Source organism: Argiope bruennichi, chromosome 6, assembly GCF_947563725.1.
Source record: "Argiope bruennichi chromosome 6, qqArgBrue1.1, whole genome shotgun sequence".
Lineage (NCBI taxonomy): Eukaryota > Metazoa > Arthropoda > Arachnida > Araneae > Araneidae > Argiope > Argiope bruennichi.
In genome coordinates, this window is record NC_079156.1 from 130,895,367 (window position 1) to 130,921,079 (window position 25,713).

At 27.1% G+C, this 25,713-nt stretch overlaps 1 protein-coding gene across 9 annotated transcripts; it reads right to left on the reverse strand.

The window, feature by feature from the left end:
* Positions 1-290: 290 nt before the first annotated feature.
* Positions 291-23,841, reverse strand: LOC129971516 (CUGBP Elav-like family member 4). 9 transcript variants are annotated; one of them, XM_056085351.1, is made up of 15 exons: positions 23,568-23,841; positions 20,627-20,709; positions 18,599-18,647; positions 18,282-18,407; positions 17,367-17,446; positions 16,787-16,930; positions 15,108-15,234; positions 14,980-15,027; positions 11,247-11,354; positions 8,930-8,983; positions 8,791-8,853; positions 8,632-8,712; positions 5,008-5,151; positions 4,431-4,567; positions 291-2,926 (listed from the first exon to the last, which is right to left on the reverse strand). In XM_056085351.1, the coding sequence occupies exons 1-14, from the start codon at positions 23,791-23,793 to the stop codon at positions 4,440-4,442; spliced, it is 1,461 nt and encodes a 486-aa protein (XP_055941326.1). In that variant the 5' UTR covers positions 23,794-23,841; the 3' UTR covers positions 291-2,926; positions 4,431-4,439. The 9 variants fall into 9 exon arrangements, with proteins under 9 accessions (XP_055941326.1, XP_055941325.1, XP_055941334.1 ...); XM_056085350.1 differs by having other exon boundaries at positions 5,008-5,181; XM_056085359.1 differs by lacking the exon at positions 23,568-23,841 and adding an exon at positions 23,352-23,449 and having other exon boundaries at positions 5,008-5,181.
* Between the last annotated feature and the right edge of the window lie 1,872 nt (positions 23,842-25,713).

The window sequence follows — 25,713 nt, forward strand, 5'->3', positions numbered from 1 at the left end:
GGCATATTTTCCTTCACAAAAAACACCCCAACTCTGATTAGCAATAGTATATTGCTTTTTTCATTGATGTAGTTTTAAAGAAAGAAATTTTCAACAGTTAGTTTTAATCCTCTCAGTATTCATATACTTTTACTTTAGCCTGATAAATTAACATTTAAAGCAATATATATATATATATATATATATATATATATATATATATATATATATATATATATATATAATCAATTTTACAGATTTTTAAAACCTTTGAAGTTATATATATATAAATTAATGAATTGAGCATGGAAATAGGAAAAAGTATATTTGAACACTTACGTGGTTACACAATTTTTCCACAAAAGAAAATTTTCAAATAATAGAAAATTCAATTATAATAAAAAAATATTATACAGCAAATTCTTTCAAGGAAATAAATACATATAAAAATAATACTTATCACATGAATGTGTTATGAAAACTATTATTATTATATGTATTAGATTTTATGATTTTTTTTTTGTTCAACTTCAGTTAAGTGATCATTAAAAATCACAGTAAAAATGCAGGAAAAATAACACAGAAAATTTAGTCTGAATTTAAATATTTAATTAAAATTTCATGATTGGTTAGTAATTAAAAATTTACCATCAAGTCAAAATTTAATAATTAAATTACTGTATTAAAAAATATTAAACTATTCAAAATACTAAATTATTAATTAACTTATTCAAAATTAATTAAAAGAACAAAATTTAAATTACATAGAAATGCAACACTTCCTAGTATATTTTACATAGCACCCACATAGTTATGATGTATGAGCCGCCACTTTCAAAAGAAAAACGACACAGAGTTTTAAATTAAAATTCCCTTTATACATTTCTTTAGATTTGTTTTATGTTATTAAAAATAGTGAGGAGCACTATGAAAATTTATAATATATATACAGAGGAAAATATTTCATTTCCTGTATGTAGCAAGTTGAGATTTGTATTTCAGGTAAAAATGACTGTATGAATTCAAAGAGTACAAAACTTTTCTAAGACTTTAGAAACTTTGAATTGTGTTAGGACTATACATTCTTGGATTTTACTAAGCTCAGAAAATTCTTTCAATATAAATTGGATTTCATCGCAACCACAGAAATCCTTTTTTGCCATTGGAAATTTATCCCAGCAAACTGACTAACAGCTAAGTGTCCATCTTTCTTTCATTTATTTTTGTCTGATTACCAAGATATGTTATCTGGATTTGTATCAAAAAGAAAAATTATCTGCTTTATTAAAGCATTTTATTATTCCTTTTTAAAAGGATGAATCCAAGTACTTTTATCTATCCTCAACAACAAGGAGTGTTCTTAAGGGCTGGCAATGTGCGTTTGGAGAAGTACAATATCTACAAAGGAAATGCAGAGAAAACATAGCACCTTCATGGACTTTTGGAGTCATTTCAGCTATCCCACATATATTGAATACTATATTTTTTGAAATATCAATTTGTTAATTATCAAAAGTGTTGGCTTTCAACATGAATTTTTGTTTACAAGAGTTAAAAAAAAATGTTTATAATCATGGAATTGGAAAAATATGGAATTTCATGAAAAGGACAGTTAAATGCTTGACATTCCTTGGATGATAGCTGTAAATCTCTTAAAAAGAATATAAAATTCTTTGACTGCTTCAAGACCCTCTTTCAAAGCTCATATATTTCATTGACTATTTTCTACATAAGCAGAGAGTCAGCTTTACTTGTATTAAAATAGATAGTTTGCAGTGAGGGTTTTACAAGGGACGCTAAAATCTTATAAAATTACTTTTCGAGCAAAAACAAAAAGACTAGCACAAGAGGATAATAGAGGCATGGCAATTTGCTTCTACTTCTTTATGGCTTGCATAGACTGGATGCCAGTTATGTATGCATCAGAAATGTATGTGACACTCAAATGGGTCAACTAAGCAAAAAGTAATTCTTTTGGAATGAATCCAAAAGAGATGATTCAGCTTTAGATATTTACATGGCACACTTTTCAGAAACTTTCGTTGGATTCTTATTCATACTTCATTAAAAAGATTTAAAATTTATTAAAAAAAATTCTTGATGAAATTTAGTTTAAAGATTTATAAGATTTCCACAATTAGGTGGCATGTATATATAATGTACATGCAATTTTATAGCCTTTTATCAAAAAAAAATGATTTATATTATCAATTTGTAAAGGCCAATTAAATTATGGATGTCTTAAAAAATTTTGTTTTTCAAAGCTACCTGAGATTTTTTTTAAAAAATTCACTTGATTAAAATTTATTCTTCTTAAAGTTTTAACTGAATCTTTGACACATTTCAAAATATCCTTACCATTTACTTCAAATATTAAATGGCATATAAAAGTACAATAGATATGTTTCTGTACAGAAATATTTTTTTTTAGTAATATGACTATAATAATTTAAAACAAAAGACACAATAAAAAACTTTTTTGTACAAGAGATATATAGTTCTAGGAATATTCTACAAAATACATATTTCTTTCTTTTCCCTGGTATTTTAAAATATCCAGCTTTTTTGTTTGCTGGGTATACATTAAAATTCTCTCCTTTAAAAATAAGTTGCAAAAAAAAAAAAAAAAAGAAAAAGAAAGAAAGAAAGAAAGGAAAAGAGAAATAAGCAACTTACCAATGAAAGTTCTTGATAAAAAAATAAAAAATTTAAACATGCAATGACTTATGAGTTAGTTGCCAAGTATGATATGCAAAATGACATAGTGCAATATAATATTCATAAAAGTTTATCTAAAGATATATGTGTATATTACGCCAATGTATTCACAAGGAGAGGAAGACGATATATACAAGGGCTCTCCAATAAATAATCCCATCTGATAGTCTGGGTGATATGACTTCCTCCAGTGACAGGTGGGAGGTCTTTGGATGATTCACTTTGGCACCTGCAAGATAAAAAAACACCAATCAATGAAAACAAATAAATAATAAATTTAATTTATGTTTATGTAAAAGTGCATTCCATCAATTTATGTTTGGATTTCACAGTATATCTTGTAATTACATTTAGTAATGTAAAAAAAAATCCTTTATCATTTAAAAAATTGTCTATTTTATTGCTGTATATTTTCCGCAGTATAAGTTTAGCTCTTATTTTAAATCCAAGTTCCCAAGGTTTTCATTAGATATTAAACACCATTTAATTTATTTAAAATTACTTTCTATTTACAATAGAATAATTTGTATTTGTTACCAATACTTTTTTGAAGTTATATTAGATTTTGCAATCTTTACTTGAAATTTTGATAGCCAATATTTTTGACGACTCAAACTTATTTCGAATAAATTTGAGAAAATTTACAAATTTATTCCAACAACCATCATCTCTCTCTCTTTTACATTACATTTAAAGATTATAGTTACAAAAGATCAGTAATAATACACTTTTTTTAATCAAAAAGTTTGCCAAAATGTAAGCACAGTGAAATAACAAAGAGCAAGATGCTAGCTGACAGGGCACATACACTGTATCATATAGCATAATCTGGTGTTTGAAAAATTCAAAAACTAAATGACACAGTATCTGCACAAGAAAGAATTTAGCACTGAAAACTTAATGGAAATGCAGTCAATTTATGCAAAGGCACTTCGATCTATCATGTGACTATGACATCATATAAACTGCCTATATTCAAAAATTTAATTTTAGAATACTGAATCCTAGCATAAATATTTAATTAAAATACTTCTATAAACTGTATGCATAATGTGAATAAAAATAATTATATTTTGGTGATGCATATTATTAGAACCAATTAAATTGTCTTAAAATATAATTTCATCGTATTTGAATATGATATATAAATTTCATGACAATTTATCTTCAATTTTACTTACAATCAATCATTTTTTAAATGCTAGAAGTCAATATATTAAATTATGAATCTGTAATTTATATTTTAAAAAATTAATTTTTTCATGAGTAAATAATGAATACACATTTTGCTAACCAATACCTGAACTTGCATTTATTTTATTTATTTTTATTCTCAAGTTTGCTTTCTTTTAGTTATGATTCACTGTCAAAGCACAATTAATGCTGTATTTGCCTTAAAAAAAATCCAACATTTTTCGCATTTGTAAACTTGATTTTATGGATTATATGAGATATGCACGAGAAAGAAAAATAATTCTGAAGTTAATTAGCCCATGGTTTAAATAGATTAGAAGCTAGTTTATTTTCTATAGTCAAACCTCTTTATTGCTTATATTTCCACAGATACTACTACACACACTAGAACATACTTCTCTCAATATATTAAATATTCTTCTGCTACAATTCTATTATTTGGTTTGTTAGTAGATGCTAAATTTGGGCTTACTTCAAGCCTCACATTTAAATAGTGGTTGAATGCACAATTGATAAAAATCTGCATAAAAGAAAATTACCTTTTTAGCTCAATAAGGTCGCCCTGATTCCCTGGGTCGCTTGAGCTGTACTTTGAGTCTTTTTGTTCCAACTTGGAATCCATTCATAGCTTGAATAGCAGCATGAGCACTCTGAGGGTTATCATAGCTCACAAAACCTGTAAAAATACCAATCCATTAAAATTTGTCCATAACTTTTCCTTTTAAAAACATTTCAACTTTGGTTGTAAAATAAAACATTAAAAATATCCACTAATTACATCCTTATTGGTCAATTTCAAAATAGGGTCAAATAGGGTTATTAATAAAAAGGCATATCAAATTTTATTAAGACTGTTCAATTATAGCTAGATAAAATCCTTAAGGCTATTTACTTGCATAAAATTATACACTATCATAAGTTCAGAGACAGACCATCATGAGATAGCTTCACACATTTCAGAATATGAGTTAACCCTCTGGCTGCGTAATTCTTTAAAATCACTATTTAGATGCAATGTTTCAAAACATTCTTTTTTTGTGGGGATGGGGAGGGAAGTAGAATAGAATTTACGAAGCAATGAGTCAAATGTCACTGGAAATGAAAAGTTTAACTTACCAAAACACTTGCTTTGATGGGTAAGTCTATCAACAAAAACTTTGGCGCTGACAATGTTTCCAAATGGCATAAAGATCTGCATCAGTTCAACATCTCCAAATTCTTGGGGGATGTGGTAGATAAAGAGGTTGCATCCATCAGGACCTAAACGCATCGAAAACTTCCAATTCAGTCCTGGAAACAATGGGTTTGAACTTGCACACATTTTGATTCCAGACAAATTAGTTATTAATAGTACCCAACCCAATGCAATATTTGAATTAAAAAAAAGTTATTCAAACTGAATTTATAAAGTGTTAACATTAACAAAAAAAAGGGGGGGGGCTTTTTAAGGAATGCTTATAAAAATAGCAAAATTCCATTAAATAAACAGCATTTATTATTTTTAAAACCATTAAAAAGGCTGAACAGTGGTAATTGCATGCAATGCCAATGCCACAATTATAATTCAAGATAAAGCCTTCCACTGCATTCTTTAAAAACATTGTATATCACTTGTATGAATCACCAAAATAAAATTTAAAATAAACACATTATATTCCAATTATACACATTGAAGTGCATAAAACTTCAATAATGAATTAAATGACACAACTCATTATCTTTTAATTATTAGTTATTAAAAAATTCCTAAGCAGTCATTTATAAATAATCAATAGTAATCAAGAGATAATTTTTAAAGAGAGCAAAATAAAATAAAAATAAACTTGTAATAATAAAAGATGCATATGACATAAAATTAAGTTCACTAACAAACATTTTGAAGTTGCTTGTAATTAAGTCAGATACATACTTTTTTGATAAATAAAAGTTTGTAACCTATTTACAAAATCAAAACCGGTAAATTTATAAATCATAATAAATCATAAAAACAAATAATAATAATAATTTTACTTATATATTCCTTTTGGCACTAAAGCAATTTTTAATATACAGTGGGTATATGTATATTAGATTCTTATGATGTAATTTAAATTCAAGGTAAAAAATGTTTCAATTTCTTAAATGTATTAATAAAATTTTAAAAAAACAACATATGTTTTCTTTAATTGATTGTGCAAATAATTATAATGATTTTGTATTTAAAAAAGTAGTAGTATGGATAATGCAGAACAATAAATAAGTTCTTCTTTGGCAATATTTAGTACTTATTTTAGATAATTAAATATATTTGCACCCCTGCTTTTGAAATCTGCAATGTAAATAATAAAAGCAATTATATTATATTTAAGGAACAAAAAGCGAAAAGATTCTTTGCTTATCCAATTACTATAAATATTAAATAAATTCAACTATGCAATAATTTCCATTCTAAAAAGTAAGAATCTTATTGAGAATGAGATTAACTTAGTCTGTCCCAATTTTTAATAGCCCATTCCAAAAAAAATATTTTTGTTTTCTGTAAAAAATTAATAATTCTTAGTAAATAATATAATATTTAATTAAACATGTACTATTATTTTCCTATTGTAAGCACATATTTAAGTGCCAACTTAAATATATGCTTACAGTATGGAATATGAAGGAATCTTTTTCAAAAAGGAAATTCCAACCTAAATCAACTGTTAGGAGCAAGTAATCAAGTTTTGAATCAATTTTTATCTCTAAGAAAACCTTAAAACAATTTATAATATAAATAAACTTTATTTCAAAATCAGCAACATGGTGCTGACATTTGTTTTAAGGTTTCTTACAATGTTATGCATGCACATTGAAAACACAGTTTTTAATTAATAAGAAATCAATTATTTAATTAATGACTATGAAACTTTCATTAAAACTGTTTCTTACACTTCATAGTACTAGTCAAGAGCTAAATATGAAGAAAATTTATTTAGTAGTTTAGATTTTTATATGACAAGAAAAAAAGCATTTAAGTTTTATTTATAAAGAGTTTTTTTAACTTTTCAAATTATAATAATAATCCTTCAAATTACAAAATAATCAATCCTTCAAATTACAAAAAATTGCTATTTTTTAAACAAATATATTCTACACTAAAATGCTCATTGTTGAGAGCTCTGAATAAGATAAAACCACACAGACAGTTTATTTTATATGATGTAAACAACAGGCTAATTTCTTTTATATGATGTCAACAGAGACAGAAGTAGCTCTAAATCTGAAATATAAGCAGTTAATATTTGCCACTATTTCTTACATGCTTTGGAAAACTATATCTTTGAACATATCAGGGAAAAAAATATCGTGTTGTATATTTGCACAAAGGTGCACTAAACTCTTTGCATGAATTAACTTCCATTTTCAATTTATAAAAAGTAATTCATACAGGAATATTCAGCACAGAATCATTTTTTAAGACAGGTCTAAATTAAAGACAGATTATTTAGCTTTATTTTGATCTAATCCAAGTCCAAAACTATTTCATTCTTTTTTCCAGAAAAACAGATCATTTTTTTTAAAATCATTCATTCAACAAAAAAGCATAAAGTATGAGAATAAAAATGAGCAGAGTGCAATGACTAAGAGAAATGCAATTTATACCTAGCTATAATAATCTAAAACTTTTTCATGATTTAATTTTTTAAATAATGGAAATAAGCTTCAATCTTCTTCAATTTATTTTTTTAATCCTGGCTTGAGATATTATTAAATTAAAATCATGTAATGTATAAACATGACAATGAAACTAATACACAATTGGATTTTAGCTAACTGGATGATTACCCTAAGTTAGGCCCTGCATTAGAGAATACATTCTTAGTTCAATTCAATGATGTAACTAGGATAGGCAGGCAGGACATGTGATCTGGATATCATACAATAAGCTAAAACTGTCAAGATTATATATATATATATATATATATATATATATATATATATATATATATATATATATATATATATATATATATATTGTTCAGTTCAAAGTTCTCGGAATCTTTAAAAAAAGCGAATTATTACATACAATTTTTTTCTTAACAACTTGATCTTGAATTCTGCTCAGATTTTTTAAAAGTTGAAATACATTTTCACACTATTAATAGAAAAAGTCAAAGAATTCACACAGATTATATTAAAAATAAAATGATAAAAAAAATTAAAAATTTGGTCACATTTTTTTAAGAATCATAAAAATAAATATGCCAAAGAAATTTTTAATGTATGTAGCTTAAAAGTTCATCATAGCTTTGCAAATGCATAAAGAAGGGGGAAAAAAAACCCTGCTGAACCAAACCAGAATGGCTAATTAATATTTTTCCAAAATGGACCTCCACCCTTTAAGGCTGATCTTATTAATATTTAAATCCATATGCACCTCGAGGATGAAGAATTTTTATTTTGATGAAATATTAAAAATTTATTAAATCAAATTGTGATGAATTTGCCTTAATTAACCTCAAAAAGACAAACTCGCAAAAGAATCAATTCACATAGATGCAATGCAGGTCAAATGCCCAATGATAATTTAATTTTTGGAATCTCTTACATTTTGTTTTAGTAGATAAAAGGATGTAAATATCACAGCATGAAACAATTAATTAATGGTGAAGTTTTGTAATTAATGTTCATCTGACTGTCTCATAATGTGAATTGGCTAAATTAGCTCAAAGATCGAAAATAGAATTTTGGATTTTAATGTTCATGAAAATATAATCTTACCCTCTTTCTGCACAGGAGAAGCGAGGGGTGGTGACTGACATAAGGTGGGTGCATACTGGCCAAAGGTTGCAGGATATGAGGCTAAAAGAGAAAATATGGTCATCTGATGTGTTGGTGCAACACCGAATTGGGGGCGAAAAAAAGAATCGAAGTACTCACAAACACAAGGATAGGCTGAGGGAAGACTAGGGTAGGGCTGCTCAGTACTCGCCAGAGGAGTGCCTGGAGGAGGGCAAGGAGGTGGTAATAAGTTTTGAACACATAAAACAAGTCTCAGGGAATAAAAAGATTTATTTACCTTTCTCAAGGGCTTCAGTATAATCAGTGGGATAGAATAACAATACAGGATTGCCTAAGGGCAAAAATTATGTATTACTACTATGTGTGTGTGATGTATAGTTACTATTTTCTAATAGATAGGCAAAATGAAAAGAAAGTATTCTAAGTGCATTTGGGCTTTGTGCCATTAGAGGATATAAACTGAGGAATTACTCAAAATAGGATTTATTTTTCAATGCATTACCAAATGCAGTCTTCTGTTTTCATAGTTGTAAAAATGCAGATTCAGCATTTTCAATTTTGGTTAATGAATCTTGTTATAGTACTTCCTTTTTCTGTTGTATACTTCATATTATGCAGACATGCATTGAGCTGGTTGCTTTGCTTTGTTTCTTTAAGTTTCATAAAACTTTCCTAAAATGTGACTAAAATAAAGATTTAATATTTAAAAAATGCTCTTATTTTCTGGACCCGTAGACTAATATACAATTTAAGCAAAAAGGTTTAATATCTCATGTATGATTCATTGGTACATCAGTGTTATAAAAATTTTAAGAGTAAAATTTTTATTTTAAAATAAACTTTATTTTTGTACAGTTGTGATGAAGTGAATTTAAGCATCCATTGTATTAAAATTCAATTCATGGCAGAAAATGAAAAAGCCTTTAAAAGCATATATTTACAGTGTTATATGCAATAAGTTATTCAAAAACTGAGATGGAAAAAAAAATCCAATAATTCCTTTCATCTATATAAAAATAGTAAATCAATGTCCCAAACAAATAAACTTATTTTTAATTAAGGCATGGCAGAATAAAATTAATCAAATCATAACCAAATAGATACAAAAACAAATTTTCAATAAAGTAAAAATAATAAACTCTAAAAAAAATCTTTAATATTTGGTATTATATATAAAAGTAAAAAAATATTCAATAAAATAAAATCTAATGTAAAGCAATGTTCCAAGATTATAAAGGTAAAAACAGCAGAATGAAAAGTGCTGTGTATTCCTAACAATGGATGCTTATTAACATTTAAAAAATGCATTCTTATGATTATTGATTAATATATCAGATGCATACAAGCATATGATTATAATAAGCATATATTTTATTATTTTCTAACATAATAGTACTACCCCACTTCTATGTTCTTGTCTTTAACATGCTGATTTCATTTACAAAACTTTTTCTAAGTCCCTACAAATTTCTTTTATTCTAAATATATGGGAGCTCTCAAGTTTACATTAATGTCATTTTATGCTTTCCATTTTCATAACGTAACCAGTTATACTAGTTTGAATGGGAAAGAAAGTAAAATGATGCCATAATCAATCAGAAAAAATTAAACAATTTTTGATATAATCTGTGAAGGAGAATGCATAGAATTTTAATAATATTCATGGATCTGAAAAACAAATAGAAGCTAGATGGAATTAAGAGATGCAAGAAGAAGCTTTTCAATCTTCTTCACAGATGATGCCATGACAAAAAATAGTGAAAAAAATTGTTTAAACTAATCATGTATCATCTTTAAAGGACAATGAAAAGAATTTCAATAATCCTGAATTTGAAAGACAAATAGAAGCTATGAAAGAAGAAGTTTCTGTATTCTTTTTTCACAAACGATGCCATAGTTAGATGAAGAATGATGTAATATTTAATTGAAGGAATAAGAGAAGCAGGCAGAAGCCTTTTCACTCTTCTTCACAGATGATGAAGCCTAAAAAGAAACTTTTCAACTAACATGACATCATCTGTGAAGAAGAATATAAAGAATTTTGATTATCTTCATGAACTTGAAAGACAAATAGAAGATATTAGAAATAAGAGATAGAAGCAGAAGTCTGTATTGGATAAAAAGTAATTTATTACTGTAAATCTGATACCAATTATTAAAACTTTAATTTTCATAGAAAGAAAGAACATTTGTAGCATTTATCTATCTCTACCCTTCTTCTAGAAGGTAAATAAGCAGAACTAAAAAAATGGAGAAGTGCCAGTAATTCCTTTGTATTGGATGTTTATGTGATGTATATAAAAGGAATAAGAACACAATGTATACTGTTATTAACAATGTGCATTTATGGAACATGTACTGATTTTTTCCTAGGCTTTTTTACCTGTATAAATGGTTTCGTTTGATTTACATCATTAATACCCTGATCAATTGAAAAGCGTAAAAGTGGGGTAATACTGTACTCAGATTTTAAGCAGGGGAAAAAATGGGCTTCTAATTTTAAAAAAAAAAAAAAAATACTATTAGAAAACTGATTTAAAGCTGCAAAAATTTTAAATGTGAGGTGCAAGTCTAATTCAGACAAATACACTTACTTGACAGACTAGATATATCATTGGCATAAATATCTGATTGGGAAGGTACATCTCCCAGAGCAAAATTTGGCAATTGAGGGCAAGGAGGTAGGGCAGGGGCAGTCATGCCTAGAGGGAAAAAAAAAGGATTGCTAATACTCCATGCAGGACAAAATAATCAAATTTAAAAAGCAGGCAAATGCCTAGGAACCCTGCAATTTTTCTAGGTGGGAAAGGAGAGCACTGAGCTATTTTAGCACTGTTTTTTGAGTAATCTAAATTTGTACTTTCATTCAACTTACAAAGAACATACATTTGAAGATATTCCAATTAAAATCAGATATCTTTCACATTTTGAAAAATTATGCTTAGGAATCTTCACATTTTTTTTTCAGTTGAGGTGATTACACAAGTGAACAATTTTGTATTTAAATATCCAAAATCTTTCAAAAAGCTTGTGATTTTTTTATTATTTTTTTGCAATATTTAGTGTAAAATTCTCTCGGGGGAGCCTATAACCTCTAGAGGGCGCGTCCCCAGGTGACGGATTGGGGAATGCCTCCATTGGTTTTTCCTTTGGGTGGTAGAAGGGAAATAAAATACCTTCCACAGACCAACCGACAGAAGTCCAACCTCCCCAGAGGCTCTGGCAACCCCCCTCTTCCATGAGTAGTGTAATATTATTGTCTAGTCTTAATGCTCAAAGAACCTGCATTCTTCAATGGATTCCGGCACAAGTTGATATCAAGGGTAATGAGAAGGCTGATATCCTGGCCAAGGTGGTCCGAGAAAACCCTCAACTTTCTTACAGCCTGACCCTGACTGATGCTGATGCAATAGCCAGCCGCAGACTACTTTCTGCTTCTTTGCAGAAGCACTCCATCCCTGCCTAAATTGTGATCGTACTATCTCCACAACCATTACTAGATTGAGGACTAAACACTTCAGGGAAATGAAAATATCTTCCGATGGCCATCGAAGCTACAGAAGTTGTCCTCACTGCATTGATACTGAACTCTTCCCCGACCATATCTTTGATTGCCCAGCATTTTGGCAAAGCTCTTCAAGATCCATCTCGATTCACCGCATCAACTCCTCTACTCTACTGAGGTTATTGATGTGGCCAAAGCTGTTTTACACAGATCTAATCCTATTGCAGACAACAATAACAACAACAGTGTAAAATTACTTTTAAATAAAAAATTTTATGCATAAAAAACCCCAACAATTTTATAAAGGTAATCTGCAATTCGATGATTAGTTATTTTAGTTTGACAAATAAAAACTTCTTCGGTTAGAATTAAAATAAAATCTATAAAAAATATATGGTTTTGGAAATGATATTCAAACATTTGCTCTATCCAAATACTGCTTCTACAAAGATTAACCTGCCTCTGGCACCATACTATATAAGATATATAATCTTACATAATGATTAACAATTAAATTTATATATAACAATTTTTTGATTATATTAATTCAATATTATATGCAATATATTAATTCAAGAAATAAACTTGTATTATATTGAACTTAGATTCTATCTTTGTTTATTACCCCATCAGTTAAGAGAAAATATTTTAAATGTAATAACAAATCCAAATTATCAAGTTACTTTATTAGAAATAATGAGCCTTGTGGTCAACAATGCGAGAAAGTATTAAAGCTTGAAAATAATACCAATTTTCTGAACATACAATTTTAAATTATAACTTGAAACAAGTTTCAGCATAATTATATAAAGTTTTCTTCTCACTGGTAAAATGTATCCATTCTAAGCTGAATTATTATTCAAATTGTTTTTTTAGTCAATTGTTTTTCATTTTACACCACTTAATCCATCAAAATATATATTTGATGCCTTATTGCAGTTGATACGTATTTAATAAGTATTGAATCCTAGATTATTTCTACAGGGTTTCCAAAAGAACAGGTAGTCACAAATGAGTCATTTTTACTAAATATGGGATTAAAAGCTTGAAGGTGGTTTCTGCAGATGGCTCAGTGAATTAAGTACAGAAAAATGATACACCAGATAAAATGTATATTACAGTTTCTTGAAAAACAACATGCAAAACACATTTTTTTTATACTTACAATATTAAGTTCTTGGAGACTAAAAATTAGCCAAATGGATGTTGCCATTCAGTTCCTCAAAGATGTTGTATATAATTTCAATGAAATCTTTTAAGTATGATTTCTTTTACTATGAACTTTTAATTTTAATTCTTTTTTATAATTTCTTTTAAATATGATTCTTCAGCAAACTACTTTTAATTATCATATTGTTGGACATTTAATCTATGCTATTTTATTCATCTTACATATGTTTTGTTTATTGTATACATGAATCTTCCAAATGGAAACTAGTCTTAGACATCGGAGCACTATTAAAATGCAAGTATCTGGTTCATTTAGCATCAAATTTTCATATAACTGTAACTTCATCCCTCCCCCATTTTGCAACTACATAGATATAAAATAATCTTCCTTTCTTTGGAAGAAACACACATGATAAAGTAATGAAAATGGTTTGAATTTCAGGGCAGCAATGAAATACTTTGTGAAAGATTAGATAAAAAAAAAATATATTCCAAATATTTCCAATTTTTTTTTTTAAAATAAAAGCACAACTATTAAATTGGTATCATTATAAAGACAAATTTTTAAATGGTGTAAAAGTATTTCTTGCACTATAATATTTTTTGAAGTAACCATGAAAAAAAAATGCCAAAATTTTGCTTCAGTTTGATTAAAAATTTTAATAAAAATTTCACACACACACAAAAGAAAAAGTTTTAGGAGCAATACAGTTTGGTTGCTCTAAATCAAATGGCTTGGCTAATAGAGCACCAAAATATATACTTTTATTTTTAATGTTAATAGAAATAGAGATTACTCCACAAATTTGTTATTAATCTGGGCCCTACACACCACATGTTATATTGCATATGATCTGTAATACCTATTTCTATAAGTGGGTTGTTGTAACGCCTATTTCTGTTATTGGCTTGTTGTAAGATTATACATTTGCATTCCTTAATTTTGGCTATACATTTTATCTGATATATCTTGATCTTTTAATTTAATTCACTAAAGAACTACTATAAGGTTCTTCTCATTATGTTTCATTACCTATGTTCAGTAACAAAATTACCTTGTTTTCATATAATTAACATAACCTTATAATTAGCCCTTTGCCTACACAAATCCAATCATGTTTCCAAGTTACCAAGCAGGAGAACATGAATACCAATTATAATAAAAGCTTAGTCAATTTTCAGTGCAAAATGCAAATCAGAAGGGTGTTAAACTGATTAAGTTACTATAAAGATAAATAAATTAAATGTCTACACTAGTATAAAGGAGGGCTTTTAAAACTTTCTCCAATCATGATCCTTTTGATAAGGAAAGATTTTCATGCCACTGCACTTATAAAAATTAATAAAAAAAAACATCTGATATAATTTTTTAGTATATCAACCAAATTTTGATTTTTTTTTAAAATCCTAATAATAAAAGGAAGAATTAATTAATGATAAAATGAACAAACTTGACTTGAAATAGCAATGTAGCAACTTTTATTGAAATGCTTCTCAATAAAACAGTTTTTCAATAATTACCATTTATAAATATTCAGAAATTTCAAGGACACTGTGAAAATATACATTATTTCATTATTGACATGCAGTTTAAGAAGCTCTGATTTAACAAACCCAGTTTAATTTCAAAATAATGTAGCATTAAAACTTACCCATTTTATCAGTTACATTGGATCCATATAATCCAGTGGGTGTGCAAGCTAGAAACAAAATTTTAAGTGAATTACTGATGACAATGAAATATATGATTATGAACAATAACATAACTAAAATTACTCACACTGACTGGGTGGAAGGGTTGGGCTAGAGGCAGGACTGATGGGAGGCAGCTGTAGTTGACCAAGAGGAGGAGATAGGGAACTGACATAGCCCTGATGGGCAACAGCTAAAGCCTGCTGATTCAGTATCTATAATAAATTAAAATATAAATTATATCTATAATATATTTTTTAAAGTATAAATGTAAAAGGTTTTTTTATAAAATCTTAAATAAAACATTTGACTAAGAAATTGAATAAAATAAAATTGCTTGTTAAACCATAGCCACTAATAAACATAACAGTAAAATCTTTAATAATAATTATTAATTGCAATTACAGAAGATGACTAATGACAAATTAATTATTAATAATTATTAACATTTAATTTGTAATAATACTTACTAAAATATATTATGATCCAAATTTTTACTGAAGTGGAAAATGGTTTCATAAAATAAATAATCTCGTTTTATTCTAAAATTAATTATAGAGGAAAAATAAATTATTACTTTTAATATAAATCTAAAAGAATTTGAAATCTCATACAAAGAAGGACTTTGAATATTTCAATTTAATTTGTAATGTTACTATGGCCATTGACCAATGAACTGAAAATAAAGAAAAAGCTATGTGCTCGATAATTATACCCAATTAAATTATTACTTTTCAATTCTAATACAAAAACAATTGATAAAAATTAAAAAGAATTAGTCTGGAAAAAACTTGCCGTCAATTTTTTTTCTCTGCAATGAAATTCTATATTTAAAATATTTATTAATTGTATGGAGCTCCCATAACCTTAGAAATCAAAAGCAGCAAATGTTGATAGAGTCACTAATAGCTTTCTACATAACTGTCAGCTTGAGTCGTTATGGATAACAAATTATATGTAAACCTTATTTTATCAAACCTTATTTTTTTAAACCTTTTTATTATATCTAAACCTTATTTTATCAAACCTTTTTCTATTTATTTGAGACAATATATTTTTTATAAAGGAAAGGAACAATAATATAAATATTTTATAATCATACATTAAAAGAAACATCTTTTAGTGTATGACTATAATGTATTAATTCTCTCTCTCCCTCTATTATATATATGTGTAATGATATTTTTAAATCTAATTCAAACTTAATTAAATTTCTAATTTTTGTCTTAATTTAATCCCTATTAACTTCATTTTAAAATATTCTCTTATTTCCTAATCAAATTCCACCTTTTTTATTAACAACTTTAATCAGCAAGGTTCTCAAGCTCTGGCTAAAGGGATAAAAATCTGCCATGCTTAGCAAATTTTTTTTAAAGATACCTATATTTCCCTTTCCTAAACTGACACGTGTCAAAGAAATCCCTATTAAAATCTTATAGTATAAAATCATTGAGGAAAAAATTTTGGTCTCTATAGTTCTTTTGCACTTATATCTCGATGTGAACGGACATCAATTTCATCAGCGCTTTTTGTATATAATACGCCTCCTGGATGGAATAAATCAAAGTTTAAAAATTCAAAAGTATCTGCTCTATTGAGCCATGAAACTGCTTAAAAAATATGTCTTTACACACATATGTTAGATTCATCATAGTTATATTACATTCATCATAGTTATAAATAGCATTTAAAAACTAAAAAAGTTAAACATAATTAAATTCTTCTCAATACTTCCTTTTTTTTCTTCTTTTTTGACATTGTACCAACCTGCGTATATGCTCCATAGAGACCTAAGTGGCTAAAGGTAAAGGGACTGAGGAGATTGACATTTCCAGACAACTGCTGCATCTTTCTCATCTGACGCTCCTTCTCGGTATCCGCAAATTTTACGACTAGACTAGATGAAGCACCCTAGTATACAAGAGGTAAAAATCATCTGAACTAAACTTATTGATAACAACTTTTTACACAAAAGCATAATGAAATGGAAAAGTTCTGATAAACAGTTTTCAAAACTTGATAATGATGAAAAAAGTAAAATGATTTCATCAATTTAGAATAAATAAATAAAAATTCCTTTTAACAGCCAAAGATACTCAAGAAACTTTCAGAATGCAATGAAAATATTGATAATAATGAAATATGCTTATTCCATAAGTTGAACAAATGCATGCAATTATCAACCTGAGGAATCAACACTAGGGATCACACTTGTCTGCAAAAAAAGAGACATAATGAAAGATTTTGTGACCCTAAAAATGTTTCAATGGCTTCACTTTGGAGGAGGAGGGGAGGGGGCAACAAAAAATTTAAGAAGCCTTCACCAAAATCAATGAAAAAAACATACTTGCATTGTCTGACTTCCATGCAGGGCTCGGATGGCAGAATGGGCATCAGAAGGATTTTCAAATTTAACAAAAGCACAACCTGTAAAAGAAATTTTATTGAGTTTTATAAAATATAACAAAATAAGTTATAAATGTAATGAAAAATAAAACATTAAAGACTGTTAAACAACAAATAAAACAGTTATAGAAAAATTAACAAGGAAAGTGAAAAATGTAGGTACAGATTCAAATTTGCTTCAAATAATATTTGGATAAATTTATAAGATTATTCAAAAATGGCAAATAAAAAATATTTAATTTTGCATAATTTCGGGGAAAAGTTAACAAAGAAAAAAAAACAATCACAGTTGCAAAATATATACATATATATTTCATCAATTATACATATGATAACTACAATTAGAACAAATGCATGCAACTATCAACCAGGGATCAATACTGGAAAATCTGCAAAAAGGAGAAAATAACGAAAGATTTTACGATCCTAAAATTGTTTAATGCCCTCCCATGGATCACATCTAAATCATAATTTCAGTTCCAAGAAAAAAATATGAATTAAAAATAAGTTATTTATAAAAAAGCAATGAAATCCCATTTTCTACATAAAACTTGAATAATAATTATAAAAGCTTGAAAAAATAATTTGTAAAATATAATAGATTAAATAAAAATTGTTTTTAATACTATGTTTGATATTTTGAAAGAATTTTTTATAAGCAGATTAAGAAGATATATTTAGATAAATATTTTAATAAGAAAATATCTCAGAATACAAAGTTTACTGAAAATTATATGCCTTTTATTAAAAAGTAATACAATATCCTAAATGAGATAAAAGTATGGCTAAAAGCAATCTAGATTACAACATAGTAAAGATACTCTATTTTAAAAAAAGAAATGAACATATGAGAAACCTTTGCTTTGGCCATCTGGTCCTCTTAAGATTGTGCATTCTTCAATGGTTCCAAATGGCTGAAATAACTTTAGCACATCTTCATCTGTTTGTTGTTTGCTTAACATACCCACAAAGAGTTTACGGTCTTCACAGATAAAAGAGATAATGAAACAAATTAGCTATAAATAATATTATCAACAAAAAAGTTGAAAACTGCTATTTCTGATATTGCATAGAAAATCAAAAAGACATGATATAAAAATATCTGTATCTTATAAAATAAAAATGATATTTTTCAATATTTTAATAAATAATATTTGAAGACAAAATAAATACCTCCTTTGTTTTCACTATCAGCTGGTTTGACTTGAATGGGACGTGACATCTGAAAAATAGAAAGAATATGCATAGGTATATAATGAGAAAGGACATCGAAGGATGGATACATTGTACAGCAAATAAAAGGGTCCTAATATAAAATTTTAATATAGGATGACGTAATTTGAGTGCCTCTTTTTTCATAGAACAAAAGTGTACTCTACTATACTGTTAAATAGGCTATAAAGATAGATAGATATATCATTAATATAAATGTAAACTCTAATTCTGTGTTGAATTCTATAGAATATCTGATAATTTTTATCTATACAAATGTTATCAAATTAATATTAAAAAAAAAGACGCAGTATAAATCTTATTGGTTACATAAAAACAATATTTTTTCAAGAATTTTATTGCAGTTTATCTTTTTACCATTAAATGTATTTTATTTAGTAGATTAAATCACAATAAATACAGTATGGAGGGATAAAATCAAATAATAAACTTTTTCCAATATTCATTTGGAAAATCACAACAGCAAAAGCAGCAAGCAATAGTTCTGAATAAAAAAACTCTAAAAACTCAATTAAAACGACCTCAAATTAGAAACATTATGAAGATGCAGCAGGTAAAAAGCAGTCATCCATGCAAATTCATTATTCATAAATCAAGACATGAAATAATTTTTAAAATATCTTCAAGTTCCCAGTGACAGTTTCTTTACCAATACAAGACAGAAATTTCTACACTGACAAAATAAAAATTCTCATTTACCATTATAGCATTTCTTTTTTGAATTACTAATGCTCACTGCCATGTCTGCTGCATTATGCTAATATATATATATATGCATGCAATAACTATTTTGTAAATAAATCCCATGCAACAATAATTTCAATTTCAGAATGTGTAGACTCTGCTATCGATTAAAATACAGTTCTAATTTCAAGAGATCCTAGCAAAATACGGAAACACATTGTTATATCATATGTTTTCAATTGAAAAATGATATGCACACAATAAATGTAATATAAAAATAACACAATTTTCAGCAATTAAAAAAATCTTTATATTTTTGTTAGAAAGATTTTTTTTCTTCTTAAAATGGTTTGAACAATTTGTATTTATAACTATAACTTAGTCATCTACTTGTATATTTAAGTGTCACCCTTTTAGAATATAATGAACATTCCTAAATATTTTAATCTTGTCTTATAAAATTTATTCTACTATTTTATTAGTTGACTAGTATTTAAGTGAAATTATATTAGCACATGCTATTTTAGGATACAGTTAATCCAAATGACTATGATCAAGTTTAATCTTTTTGTCTAGAAAAATAGACCAATAAAGATTAGGAACCATCACCTTATAATAAAACTAATTCATCATCCATGCCCAAAATATTGGTACACATTATGCTATTATTTGAATTTTACTTTTTTAAAATCTATCATTTTGAATCCTTCTGGTCTGGATATTGTTTTAAACTTAAAATATACTCTACTTTTATGTCACTAGATGCTACTAATGATTTCTACAATCTATATAACTTATTGAAACTGTGCAATTTATGTGTTCACTTTTATTCATTATGTTTAATTAAAATTTATACAGTTAACACTGTTTCTAGACTCACTGCCTACACTTTTTATTAGTAACTATGAAAATATAATAAATCATTATAAAAACATCTATGAATAAAATATGTTTTTTTTTTTTTTTTTTTTTTTTAATTTTGCTAGTTGTTACTTAATTATTGTTATTTTAAGATATTTTTTTTTTAAAGGTGAACTAATTGATTTTTTTTTTAAAACTAAGTGGGTCAAGTTTCACTATTTATCCCCACTGATGTGGATCCAGAAGATATCTTTTAATTTTTATTGGATTGCATTTTAATCACTCAGTTACACTTGTTGAGAGCATGATGGGCCTTATAAATAGTTGTTTACAGGTTAAAAAAATATTCTTCCTCATAGAAAATTTAATATGCTGTTTAGAATGTAAAAGGAAGGGAAAACAAATTTTATCTTAAAAACTCACCCCTGGTAGTGTTTTCTGTTCATGAAGAGCATTTTGTGCTTTGATGGCACTTTCTCTTGCACAGTAAGTAAGAAAAGCACATCCTGGAAAAGAGATTTTAATTTTAATTCAAAATTTTAAGGAATGGGAGGATTTAGATATTCAAAAAATCAAACTATATTGCTTTATTATGATAATATTATTATGAAGATAGTAGATGAGATATCAAATTCCTAAAAATTAAAGCAAACAGTTCTGTTGCACCTCCCCTTTGAGTTTCTCATATATAAAAGAACATGTCAAATTTTGTGCTTCATAATATTGAAAAGAAAATCGAGAATGCAATTCGGATATCTTAGTGACTATATCATATTTGATTCACCATAGCATTTTGCTACACAAATATACAAATCAATAGATGGTCAAAATCTTGATTAATTGTATTTTTTAATGTAGATAAATTTTAATGATAAAACCATGCACTAAATTTCCTTTATCTAGCTTTTTGATTATTATGTTTACATGCAGATGAATGGTAGATCCTGCAGATATAATTTGTCTAAAATTTGATAGACATTTTCAACTTTTGTGTAAAGGCAGCATACCAAATTTTATCTATCCAACTTGTTGTGTTTCTAGTTATCAGGTTTACACACGTAGAAGGGTATAGTTTCAAAAACGCTCCCCTCAGGGAGGTCTAAAATATGCAAATTTATTAATTTTTTTTTTCATGCGAGAAAGTAAAACAGGGATAAATAAAATATCCAAGAATTTTTTTTTTCTGTCACTTATGAATATTTTTTCTTTTGATAGTGACAGCAAAGAAAGGCAATTTATGTAACTTGAACTTCAGAAGAATATGATAAATACTGGTTATACCCATAATATAAATTACTTTCAAGTTAAAAACAATACTCTGGAATTTTATTTCTTAATTTATTGTAACTATTTTCAGTGTTTTGCTAGAAACATAAATTCACTGTGTGCTTAAAATTGGAACTACAAATAAATTTTTAGTAAAGAAAAGAAAAATGAATGTACTGTTACATTTCTGTTATTGTTCAGTCACATAAGTATGGAGTCAAAATTTAGTTTCAGGCATTTTTGTAATAGCTCAACAATATGCAGTAATAAAATACATGTTGCAACTCAATAATAGTGCAAAATACATGTACAGACTGCATTTTATGGCACAAAGTTTGTAATTTCAAGCAAACTTTAGGGTTGTTGCACTTACCATATATCTAATGGTTCTTCTCTCACCAGAAAAGTGGAATTCCAAGATAAAATTTAAGTTTGAGGAAAAATGTCATTGAAGAGTAATGACTGAACACAAAATGCAAAAATGATTTAAAATATTTTTAATCATAGGAATTAAAATTTAAATGACTTCAGTTTCAAAAATCTTTAGTTTCCATTTAATACATTACAGTTAATTGACCAATCCTTTTAAGATAAGTTTTAATGTCTTTTAGATAATATTATTTATTTTCTAAATGATTAATTATTTTTGCTTGTAAAGGACCGTTTACCATATTATCTCAAATGGCACTATCATTATAATAAAATATATTCACAAACAATGAAATGATACTGTGTATGTAAAATACATATTTCCAACTAAGCAATAATGTTTGTTGAAAATGCAATATTGTATGTTGAAAATAATTTTATTTTCAACATACAATATACGTTGAATGTAATTGTTGTAATGTAATGCCTACATGTAATTTATTTCCTTTATCTTTATATCTTATGATACCTTTTCATAAAGGTTTTATAATATAAAACATTCAGTAATAAATATTGCATTCATGTATATTTCAGAATTTTAATTGTTTTATGCCTTATTAATAAAGCAGTTAATTAGGTAATAATCAAATAAAGGATAAAAGCTTATATTATTTACTACTGAAGTATATATTCATTATTGGTTTTCAGATGAATAGATGAAAGTTCCATACATGGTAATCAAAATTATTTTTAAAAAATTCAGGATAAAAAAAACTAACAAACTTTAAAAACTGCTTAATCAGTAATGATTCATAATGTAAATGAGATAATAATTCAATAATAAAACAATGAAATTTTTTGCAACATCAACTTGTAAAAACTTTACATGAACGAATGAGAAAACTATAAGCAATTGCAAAAATCATTTATACAAATCTACACATGCGTGTAAAAATAATTTATAATATTTGAATTAAGAACAAAAAAAAAAAAAAGTATATGTAAACATAGATAAAATTGTGATAGAATCGGTACATAATATGCACATTTGTTGAATGAGATTTCAATAGTGACGAAACTCATGATAATATATATGTATCAATAAAAACTTTTTAAAAAGTTGCAATTAAAGAAATGAAAATGCTGATCGATGAAATGTTAGTAGAAAGAAAAAACGAGCATATCATTAGCCAATCATGTTTACACAATATCGAGCTATCAATGGGGGAACACCACACAAAGCAAAAATAAGCAAAGCTCAAAGAAAAACACAGGAAGTTGCATTTAACTATAAATAAACTTACTATAAACTAATATACAGTAAAAATTAAAAACATCACACTGAAACGAACAAAATGTTTTTTGTTTCGTTTCTATCAATAAAATAAGAAAATGCTCGTTAACATAAACACTTAATTATGTCTATCAGGCACTTTTAAGCTTTTTTTATATAAAACTCATAACTATCCAAATGAAAACACAAAGCTTAATAATAATAATAATAAATAGTCACATTTTAAATAGATGAAAGAAAAGTAAAACAGCTGTGCCAGACGCTATGGCAGATGCAGAAACTGGACAATGGAATCGACTCGTGAGTCATACACTCGGGATTTTTCGTTTGCAAACAAACATTATGACATGATCAGATGGACTCTTACGAAGTCAGCAAAAACAAATACAAGGAAGAGGAAAAACTGTACGGAGAAAATGCATGATTCATTGTTACCTTTGTGCATCCCAGTGTATTTATCTTTGAGAACAGTGAGTTCGTAGATCTTGCCGAAGTTTTCGAAAAGCGGTTTCAGTTCCTTTTCTTCCAGATTCCGAGGGATCTGGCCGATGAAGAGCTTGATTGCATCATGATCTTTGCTGAGATGCTGATCTCCATTGTCTTGCCCCACGCTCAATTGTCTGGACACAGGATCAACAAATCCATTGACGAGCGTAGCCATGTTGATCCAGCACGCTTTCTGTTCGAGCTGTCACCCAACACACGCCGATTGCACGTCAACCGCATCCATTGGCTGAAGACCAAACTCCGCCCATCGAAGATGCTGCTGGATCGAGCCTGCGATAAATCAAAAGAAAAAGAGATGGAAAACTTTTGTTTTCAGTTTCACTTTTCAATTGAAAAACGGAGAACACACATTAAAATAAAAATAATAATAAAAATGTAGACAGGGAGATTAAAAAGCTAAAGAATTCAGAAAGTTTGAAATTTTTTCGAAATTTCAAGAGTGGAAATACTTGTTTTTGAAACAATACATAATAATTTATTTACTTTTTCCTAAATATTTACGGGAAGCGCAATACTTTCTGATATTTTTGTAAAGGTACTTCATTCCGCAAATATCAAAAAAGGGTTTGTTATTGAAAGGAATATATTCGAAAATGAAGGAAAGAACGTGTTTTATTGAATATAAAATTCTATAGAGGGCGCAACAGTTAAAGAGAGCTCCAATATATTAGAACTTTCTACAGAAAATCAATAAATGCTGCAATATATGTTTATATCAACAAAGGTATTTCATCCTATAGTGAATTTTATACGATAAGAATTTAAAATTTTTAATTCATTTTGAATTGAAAATAACATATACTTTATTTCATTGTTACTATGCACAAGAGTATAAATTTATACTGCATTACATAGGTTGCAGTAATTATAAAAAAGAAAGTGTTTTTTTTATACTTATAAATAACTTAGACACAAATTTTTTAATTTACTTTTAATTTCTTTCATTTCCTAATTTTTTATAGAAAAGTGTGCCTTGTTTTTAATGCAAAGTTTCCAATTAATGAAATGATAAATGTTTTTTTAATGATGATATTTATAGTTTTTATTAAAGATGATATTTATAGGCTTGTGTAAATTACATCATGCGATATGTGTGATGTAAAAATCATTCAAAACGCTCTACAGATTAAAACGCTGAGCCTAGCGAAGGTTTCAAATAATTACTTTTTGTTTAATAAATGATCATTAAAAAAGATTTTTTCAAAAATTTTAATAATAAATTAATAGAAATTTCAAATTTTTTTTTAATAATTTCAAAACATAATGTCACTTAGTAGCTATTATTACGTCATTTTAAAATTTAAAAAAAACCTTTTAATGATATTAATTTTATTTCCATACATGTGACTCGTTAAGTTTAAATACTTTTAAATATATATATATATATATATTAATAAATATTTTACACAATATTGTTTTAGTAATTGTGTTTATAAATCCCTGCATTTATAACATTGCGACTGTATTAACATTTTTGAGTGTGTGTGTGTTCATGTCATCACTGTTATGTAATAAAGTAAACAGTAAATTTTAAAAACTAATAACAATAGACGGTTCGAGTTTAAAGCATTAACCAGCTATCATGTTTCAAATTACGGGTTCGAATTTGCTTTATCTTTTTTTTATCTTTTAGAATGAGTGCAATATTAAATGTTATGCATTTTTTTTTTTTTTTTTTTCCTTTTTGAATCCATTTTCAAATAAAATTTTGTAATATTACAGAAGAAGGCAGTACTTCTGTTCTAAAGTTTTAATAAATTAACGTCTTATTTTAAAACAATGCAAGTTATTTTTTTATAAAGACTTCTTTAGTTTAATCTTCGGATGAAGGGGATACCTTCCTCTCCAAACTTTCGCACCACACCATCGAGAGGAGACTTTGTTTTGATGGATTTAAGAAACTCTTGACCCTCTGAAACTGACCTTGGTAGTTTTTCAATGGAATAGAGTTTCGATCCTAGAGCCTCCGGTCTTGAGTCTGACATCAGGCAATTTAATTTTATATAAACACGAATTTCTAAAAGACTATTTAAAAATTTCTAAAAGATTATTCAGAATTGATTCATTAATTAAC

Bases quoted from the DNA above. Each gene is read 5' to 3' on its own strand.
- LOC129971516 (XM_056085350.1), bottom strand. From the start codon at position 23,793: ATGGCTACGCTCGTCAATGGATTTGTTGATCCTGTGTCCAGACAATTG. The intron at 17,447-18,281 runs GTTTCTCATATG...TTTCTTTTACAG, and splicing joins ACCAGATGGCCAAAGCAAAG to GTTGTGCTTTTGTTAAATTT. The intron at 8,713-8,790 runs GTGAGTACTTCG...TTTCTCTTTTAG, and splicing joins CTCAGCCTATCCTTGTGTTT to CCTCATATCCTGCAACCTTT.